Below are 9175 nucleotides of genomic sequence, written 5' to 3'. Positions count from 1 at the left end.
CACAAGGACTTCATTCGTTGTTGACCGCGATCTCATTTCCCTGCAATCTTTCCAGTAGTTGTTAGATTTTCCATTCTTTCCTTCCGCATGATGTGACCAAAAAACTTTAACTGCCCCCGTCGGATCATCTGTAGCGATTTCCTCTTTTCATAACCAGACTGTTTCAATACATCCTCATTTCTATTTTTATATTTATTTTTATATATTTCGACAAACCTAGTCATCTTGTTGCCAACTTCCATTTCTGCTCTTTGTTGTCAAAAGAGGCCTGTGATAACTCTCGTGTTTTTTCAACGATATTAAAATATAATAATATAAAATTCAATTACAACTTATCAATTTTTTTCTGAATTTTCCGTTTTCAATCAATTGGTTTAACGTTTCATCATCCATTGAAGAAATTATTCAAAAAGTTTTTCAGCTTTCCACACTCAACAGCTGATAGTAAAATGGCGGCATGTTTTTCCAATTATTTAGTCACGTTTCGTCATTTTTAAGAAATAAATATTAAGAAAATATTAATCTTTATTTAAAAACACGAAATAAAAATTAACAATGCATCAATACGCCATTTCCTACAAAAAAATTTTAATAGCATCAGTAGTTGGAGTGTCATGTTTCGTTCTCTACAGGCGATTCTTTAGAAGAAAATCTAAAACACCAACAAAACCCTCCTCCAAGGAAAGTAACGCCAGTGAAATGAAAAACGTTAATTCAAAGAAAAACCCCGCAAAGAAAAATTTCAATATTATAAATAAGTATGTGGCCGTCCAGTATTTACATCATCTGAGAGAAGTATATGATAGACCTGATTCTAAACAGCTAATGATGCTCTTGAACACCATTGCGGAGTTGGCTGCTTTCACTGAGAATCAAGTAGCCATTTGCTGTTCATTTGTTGTGATTGGTGTATTTAATTTTTTATTTTTGTCAACAATTATAAATGAAGTATTGTAATTTAATGAAGTATATTTAAACGAAATATTTTTAATTAATTATTTCAATATTTAGAATGCATTTAGAGAAGCAGGAGTTGTAGAATTTTTAATCTCGCTTATGCTAGTCCCAACATATCCATTATATTGTTTTTTGCCTCGGGCAGGAGATTCTCCTCACATGTTCAATTTGGTTTATTGTTCGTTAATGGGTGCTATGAACAACTTGTCTCTCAACTCAAACAGCCAGCATCTATTTGCGGTATTCTTGATTATAATTTTTTTGTTGTGGTCATATGTTCAATTTTGATTTAATTTTATTAACAAATTCTTAGTTTTTCATACTACTAAGCTAACTATAAACATTAACATGATTTATTTTTCATGCCAAACAGCCGACCATCCCCACGGTCCTGCGCTACCTTGAGCTTGATGTATTAGCTAACCACCCCACAAAAGTTTCACTATGGTTCCTAATTAATATGTCTCTTGTGGACGACTACCACCAATTATTTTTGTCCAAAATATGCACCATCTTCTCACACGTTTGGTTGAAAAACAAAATCAACTGCCAATTAGAAGCCCTGAAACTTTTGATCAATTTGGTGAATAATGAAGATGTTGTTGTTGAATTTGTGTCAACGCCCGTAAGACTATTTTTTGAAAATTTTTGTTGTTAACTCATAATTTTTATTGTTATTATTATTTATAGTAGTAATTGTTATGATAATTATTATTCATTTTCAAAACTACTAATTAACTACAAACGATTTTACAAAACTACCACAGGTTCCAGATGACTATGTAGCGGACCCATTAAACAATCGCTACTTCGAGGACAGAGATGTTTTACTGAGGTGGCTAATTCTTTTGAATATTTTTATGAATTACGTCGTTAAAGATAAATCAGTTCTCGGCCCAGCACCAGAACCAAAGCCCCTAACCCTCCCTTCTTGCAAACTCCCTTCTTCTACAGTGTCTAACCCTAGTATTTGCCACACATTTGGAAATATATATTTTGATGAGAGTTTCAGATTACGGCTTCTTGATAGTTTGTGTCTTTGTCACAAGAAACTCAGCAAAGCTAATGATGAGGAAATGTATCAGTTGAACCTCCAACTGATGTTTATGGTGCAAGAGTTGACAAGTATTTTGAAATGATTATTATTTAGGGTTTTTTTTTATTATTACATCATTGTGAATGTTCTTTGTTACAAATGAATTCAGGGTTTCAATGTACGTTTATAATTTTGAAATTTGATTTTAAAATTTTCGACACAATTGATTATTATTTAGGGTTTTTTTTATTACATCATTGTGAATGTTCTTTGTTACAAATGAATTCAGGGTTTCAATGTACGTTTATACTTTTATTTCAATATGTTGTTTTTGTTCAAAATAATTTTTTCATATACCAACTGTACGTACACGAATGTAACAAATGTCCCGAATGAAGAAGTACAGAAGAACACAGTCTTTGCCATACGTTCGTTCACTTACATTTTCAATTTTGATTAGATTCACTGGTTGGTTATTTTGAGCTTTTATTTCACAATTATTATTTCGTATTAAAAACAAATAAACCCAGATCATTTCAACAAAATAATGTTAATAGAGCAAGCAGTATTAATTAATTATATGCGGGGTGGTGTTAATGTATTAGTCAAAGTGACTAATGAACGAGTGCATTAATGAGTGAGTGATTGAGCGTGCTAATGAATGAGTGAGTGAGCATGCTGATGAATGAGTGAGTGAGCGTGCTAATGAATGAATGAACAAATGATTGAATAAATGGGTGAAATAATGAATGTATGAGTGAGTGAATAAGTGGACGAGAGAGTTGTTGAGTGAATAAACGAAGTAAATGAACAAATGTACGAATGAATGAATGTATAGATGGATGAATACGCCATCCTAAGAAAAGAATTAAAAACGACAGATCCAAAACTCAAACATTTAAATGCAGTAGTTTAAGATGAAGAAGTTCATGAAAAGATTGAAAACAATGAGAAAAATAGTTCGGATGTGGTTTTTCTCCTCGTTATACATCACAGCTTTAAAACGATTTTATCACCAAATTAAACAAATAAATGAATGAATAAACAAATTAATGAATAAATAAACAAATAAATGGATGAATGAACAAATAAAGGAATAAATAAATAAAATGTAATTCAAGTAAATTTAATTGAATAAAAGGATGGAAATGATGAAATTACAAAAATATTTTGAAGGAGGTTAAACTCAAACTAAAAGAGACACCATCCGATTATTAATCGATCATTCGTTCACTTTTTCATTCATTCATTCACTCATTCATTTATTTATTTATTCATTCATTTATTCACTCATTTATTCATCATATTCTTTTATACGTAATTATAATTAAAATTAGTATAAATATTAAAATCTTATAGAGAATCCTTCGTAATTTTTATTCACTCTATTTACATCTATAAGCACGTTGTGTTCTTTGTTGAGGGTAGTGTATTCACTGATGTTCCATCTTTTCATTACTTGATCAACCTCGAATCTCAAGACATTTATAATCTGTTTGTGTGTATGCGCGTGTACGTGTGTTTACGTATGTGTATGTACGCGCGTGTGTGTTTGTGTGTGTGTGTGCGTGTGTCTGTGTGGTTCTCTGTGTGTTTCCGTGTGTGTGTGTGTGTGTGTGTGTGTGTCTTTTCGTGTGTATGTATGTATGTACGTGTGTGTGTACGTGTAATAATAATAATAAATACAGTATAATTAATCTTACCAAGCCTAGAAGGAGTTCACTGATGCCAAAAAACAGACACCACATCCATTGTTCAATGGACAAGCCAGTCGTGAAGAAAGCATAGCCACCGAATTCAACGATGATAACCTGGAAATAATCAAATAACCTAACTACTTAAGAACATTATACACACACAAACCAACACACACACACACACACACACAGATTCACATACCTAAATGGACATATTAATAATGCAACAACCTCATTAATAATAACTATATTGATAACAGTGATAACTGTAATATTAATAATAATTATATATTATTATATTAAATATATAATACATCTAAATATATAAATGAGTGATATATATATAATATATAAATATATATTATATTAAATATATTATTATATTAAATATAATAGTAATTATTATTATTATTATAATAATAAGCAGCGGAAAGGAATAGTGAAAAACCTGAAGAAAAATTGTTAGAGACCAGAGGACAGTGAAGAGAAGACTGCGTTGTATATCTTCAAAGACGTTGAAAGTTCCATCAATCTTTCTGCAATTGATCTCGTTGAATAGGGACATGATGACTAAGAGATTGAAAATGAAAGTGAAATGTTGGTTCGGGATTCCCCGGATGTCTTCATCCTCTCCGGATTTTATTCCGAGTAGATCGTCGCCTAGAATTATTATGGTGCTGGTCACGGACAGTTGTAATACGATGATGGTGAGTGTGGAGGTGATAACGATGATGAAGATGATGACGAAAATAAGGATTGAAACATTTTGAACGTTTGAAACTTTGAAGAACGGGCAAACTAGCATATCCAGTAACAAATACACAAACCAACCAACCAACCATCTAACCAACCAACCTACCAACCAACCTACCAACCAACCAACCTACCAACCATCTAACCAACCTACCTACCAGCCTACCAACCTACCAACCAACCAACCTACCAACCATCTAACCAACCAACCTGCCAACCATCTAACCAACCTACCAACCAACCAACCTACCAACCAACCTCTGAACAGAACACACAGCAGCACAACAAGCTGATAAGAACTATGCACTGCGATATTGATGACGATACTCCATGATAAAATGCTCTTGTTGCGACCGTATGGTTTCCTCTTCAGCAACCTCTCGTTCGGATACTCGGTTGCTAGCGACAAAGAGGCCAGCGTGTCTTGAATTAGATTCACCCATATCATCTGGACTGCTTTGATTGGCGTGTCCTAAACATCGTGATGACGATGAGGATGATGAGGATGGTAATAATGATGACGATGGTAGTAATAATGATGATGACGACGATCACCCAAAAAAAAATCAAACCTTCGACCCACACACGCGCAGACTAACCGCTACGAAGCAAGCGCTGATGAACGCAATGAAAACGGCGACGACATTGACAGTAAGTTGAAATTGTAGAAATTTGGTGATGCTATCGAAAACATGTCTGCCCCAGACGACAGCCTTGATGATCGAAGTGAAGTTGTCGTCCGTGAGGATTATGTCAGACGCTTCTTTTGCCACGTCGGTTCCTGTTAAGCCCTGGTGGTGATGATGGGGATGAGAAGAAGGATGAGGAGGAATAAGAAGAGGATTGTGTTGGTGGGGGTGATGATTTTACTGACCATAGCAAACCCGACGTGTGCTTTTTTGAGGGCCGGTCCGTCGTTCGTTCCATCTCCTGTTACCGCCACAATCTCTTGATCTTTGGTTAACCTGCAATCAAAACGGCGGCAAAACTTAAATTTGAATCCAACACTTCCAATCAGAAAAGGCGCTAAACTTTTAAAATTGAAATAATATTCACAACAATAGATCCGCTTGACGTTCAAATGCGTTTGTATCGAGTGTCGATATTATCTGTCTAAAGAGTTTCGCCGATACAAAAGCCAGCGCTATAAGAGTACCAGAGATACAGTATTCCAAGATTGTGTGATTAATGATAATAACAACAAAATTAAAAATAATCAAAATAATAAAATTATCAATCATAAAAATGTGAATGATTATAATAAAAAAAAAGAATAATAAAAATAATACCTGCTATTCATAATGCCCTTCACTAAATTGTATTTATCTGTTGGAGTTGAACGGGCCAGTACTCTGAGTCTTGGCCAAACCTGGTCCATTGTCTCCTGCTTGAACTGATGACAATAATAACTATGGGAACATTCTCTTATTTACCGAAAAGATAAAATCCAAATGAAATCAATCGAAAATTATTAATTATATATCAGAGTGTAAATAAATAAGATGTAAAATATAAAATAATAATAAAATAATGATGAAAAGATGGAGAATAATAATAAAAAGAGGAAGAAGAAGAAAAGGTAAAAGAAGAAGAAGAAGAAGAAGAGAAAGAAGAAGTGAAAGTTATCACACTGTGATTACATAATGTTTCATAATCACTATATATAATAGGCACTCACCGAATTTGTAAGGTTGTTGTTCGAGTTGTTATCACTGATGCCAAAACTGGTGCAGACGCTGTGGCTGCTAGAGTTTGTCGAGAAGATTCTTTCGTTGAACTGTTGGCTTTCCATAACTACTCTGTCTCAATAAAAATTATCATCATCATCATCGTTGCGTCATCATCATCATCGTTACAGCATTATTATCACTAATTTCATCATATTATCACATTATAACAGCGTGTTGCATTAACCCCAACAATCTACCGACCTATGACCATGTTCATCACCATATCACATCATCATCATCATCCCCTCTATCATATCATCGTCATATCTGCTATCATTATCATCATCAAAACTGCATCATCATCAGCATAGTTCCTTCATCATCATCACCATCATCAGCATATTCCCATCATCATCATCATCATCACAAGAAACTGACCATTCATCATCATGACTATCATCATCATTAGAGATAACCAACCTATCGTCGTATTCATCAGCCGAATGTAGAATGCCACACTTCTTCGCTATTGACCGGGCAGTCGCTAGGTTGTCGCCTGTTATCATTCGAACTGTTATACCAGCTCCTTGGCACTTTGCTATAGCCATTGGCACCTAAAATATTAATCAATCAAACAGTCAGTCAGTCAGTCAATTAGTCATTCAGTCAGTCAATCAAAAAATAAGTTTATAAGCGCTATTTCCGCGATGTTCAACAGCGCTCCTCAATGAATTTTGTAAACAGATGGGTCTTAAGATCCGCTCTGAAGTTCGCACGGGATGGAGAAGTAGTTAGAGAAGGAGGTAGAGAGTTCCAGAGAAAAGGGCCAGAAAAAACAAATGCAGATTTTGCAAAAGAATGTTTTTTAGTAAGAGTTAAGAAGAAGTGAGAACAAGAAAACGATCGCAATGTTTAATTAATATATCTGATAAATACTTAGGAAATAATTTCGTTTGAGACTTATATGTACGTAAATGGGCAGATTTAAAAATTATTCTATATTTTATAGGCAGCCAGTGCAAGAGAACAAGATATGGAGATATAAGAGAGAAGAAAGGGGCACGAGCAACTAGACGAGCAGCAGAGTTAAAAGCTTTACTTAAAGGATGGAGTGTAGAATCAGGAATACTATAGTAGAGCGAGTTACAATAACCAATCCTAGATAAGACTAACGACGTAACAAGAAGGAGAAGAGTAGGATTGTCAAAAAAAGTGAATGAGTGAGTGAGTGAGCGAATGATTGAGTGAATGAATAAGTAATAATAAAATAATAATAATAATGTAATAATAATAATAACTTCAGATCGGACGGGGTCTTCAATGCCAACAACACAGAGCAGTGTTAGGCTGGAGACGATGTCATTTTCATCATCCCAATCAATATTAGCTGGTGTTATTGTTATTATTATTACTGTTATTATTACTGTTATTATTATTATTATTATTATTATTATTATTATTATTATTATTATAGTAGTAGTAGTAGAAGTAGTAGTAGTGGTGGTAGTAGTAGTAGTAGTGGTGGTAGTAGTAGTAGTAGTGGTAGTAGTAGTAGTCGTAGTAGTAACGGAAGAAGTATCATCCTAATCATCATCATTAACATTTTCTTCCTTCAGCATAATCATCACCATCATCGTTTTCATCATCATCATTATCGTCACCGTCATCATGGAAATCTCTGTAGGCAATGCAGAGCGTTCTCTCTCCGTTGGTGGCCATCTTGTGAATGACGTCATCTATGACGGAATTCTTCATTGCCAGGGTCATCTCAACCGGATTTCCGGTTTTCGTGATCACGTGGGTACATCTGTGAATAATAATAATAATGATAAAAAAGAAGATGAGGAAGATTAGATTGGCGATGAAGATGAATGATGAAATTTCATTATCATTATCATCATCTTCTGCTTTTTCTTTTTCATCATCATCATCGTCATCGTTATCATCATCATCCCCATCATCATCATCTTCTTCTTCTTTTTCTTCTTCATCATCACCATCATCATCATCATCATCGGCTTACTTGGAGAGCAGTATTTCCGAAGCCCCTTTCACGAATAATCTCACGCGAGTATTACTGTTAAAACTATTGTTGTTACTATTGTTGTTGTTGTTATTGTTGTTGATGTTGTTGCTGTTGTTGTTGCTGTTGTTGTTTACTAATTTGATGGCCGTACCCATGTATTTCCTCAGAGAATTGAAAGTGTAAACCTGATGATATTGATGGTGACGACGAAGATGATGATGGTGTAAAAAATCATCATCATCATCGTCATCATCATCATTATCATTATCTTCTCCTTCATCACCATTATCATCGTCATCATCATCATTACCATCATCATTGTCATCGTCATCATCATCTTCTCTTTCATTGTCATCATCATCGTCATCATCATCATCATCATCATCATCTTCTCCTTCATCATCGTCATCTTCTCCTTCATCATCATCTTCTCCTTCATCATCATTATCATCGTCATCATCATCATTACCATCATCATTGTCATCGTCATCATCATCATCATCATCATCATCATCTTCTCCTTCATCATCATCATCTTCTCCTTCATCATCATCTTCTCCTTCATCATCATTATCATCGTCATCATCATCATTACCATCATCATCATTACCATCATCATCATTACCATCATCACTGTCATCGTCGTCATCGTCTTCATCATCATTGCCATCATCCTTACCTTTACAAAATTCTCCTGTGGATACTGCTTCCGAACGTCATTGTAATCCAATTTGATGTCCAACAGCAGACCGAGCAGGGAGCAATCCGTCTTATTTCCGCTACACTTCCTCGCTCCTTTTTGCATCTTATTATTATTATTATTATTTTCATTGTTGTAGTTGTTGTTGTTGTTGTTGTTGCTGTTGTTGTTGTTGTTGGTTGTTGTTGCTGTTGTTGTTGTTGTTGTTGTTGTTAGCACCATTATTAATTATAGTTATTATTTATTTATTTGCATCTAAAGCTAAATTTGAAATAAAAAGCGATTGAAAAAAAGACAGACAACGGACGAATAAATAAATGAAAATCATAACAACAC

The 9175-nt window shown here is 34.4% G+C and overlaps 2 protein-coding genes across 2 annotated transcripts in view; one reads left to right on the top strand and one right to left on the bottom strand.

Moving 5' to 3' along the window:
* Positions 1 to 555: 555 nt before the first annotated feature.
* On the top strand, positions 556 to 2096 carry HELRODRAFT_180520 (hypothetical protein; the record flags this gene model as incomplete). The annotated part of the gene is made up of 3 exons (XM_009029824.1): positions 556 to 876; positions 1331 to 1582; positions 1725 to 2096. The coding sequence occupies 3 exons, from the start codon at positions 556 to 558 to the stop codon at positions 2094 to 2096; spliced, it is 945 nt and encodes a 314-aa protein (XP_009028072.1).
* A 371-nt stretch (positions 2097 to 2467) lies between these two features.
* Positions 2468 to 9175, bottom strand: part of HELRODRAFT_193907 (hypothetical protein) — a gene marked incomplete at its 5' end in the record, with an annotated part of 45655 nt that continues 38947 nt past the window's right edge. Inside the window, 14 exons of the mRNA XM_009029823.1 lie at positions 2468 to 2572; positions 3387 to 3485; positions 3697 to 3804; positions 4139 to 4367; positions 4821 to 4915; positions 5043 to 5234; positions 5318 to 5408; positions 5733 to 5836; positions 6122 to 6242; positions 6594 to 6727; positions 7412 to 7500; positions 7775 to 7920; positions 8137 to 8324; positions 8819 to 9027. Of these exons, the coding sequence (XP_009028071.1) occupies positions 2570 to 2572; positions 3387 to 3485; positions 3697 to 3804; positions 4139 to 4367; positions 4821 to 4915; positions 5043 to 5234; positions 5318 to 5408; positions 5733 to 5836; positions 6122 to 6242; positions 6594 to 6727; positions 7412 to 7500; positions 7775 to 7920; positions 8137 to 8324; positions 8819 to 9027 (1808 nt within the window). The 3' untranslated portion in view covers positions 2468 to 2569. The remainder of the gene's footprint in view (positions 2573 to 3386; positions 3486 to 3696; positions 3805 to 4138; positions 4368 to 4820; positions 4916 to 5042; positions 5235 to 5317; positions 5409 to 5732; positions 5837 to 6121; positions 6243 to 6593; positions 6728 to 7411; positions 7501 to 7774; positions 7921 to 8136; positions 8325 to 8818; positions 9028 to 9175) is intronic.

Source organism: Helobdella robusta (genome assembly GCF_000326865.2).
Source record: "Helobdella robusta unplaced genomic scaffold HELROscaffold_62, whole genome shotgun sequence".
NCBI classification, from domain to species: Eukaryota; Metazoa; Annelida; class Clitellata; order Rhynchobdellida; family Glossiphoniidae; genus Helobdella; species Helobdella robusta.
The sequence above is the reverse complement of the archived record's forward strand: the minus strand, read 5'-3'. Positions and strand labels throughout refer to the sequence as shown.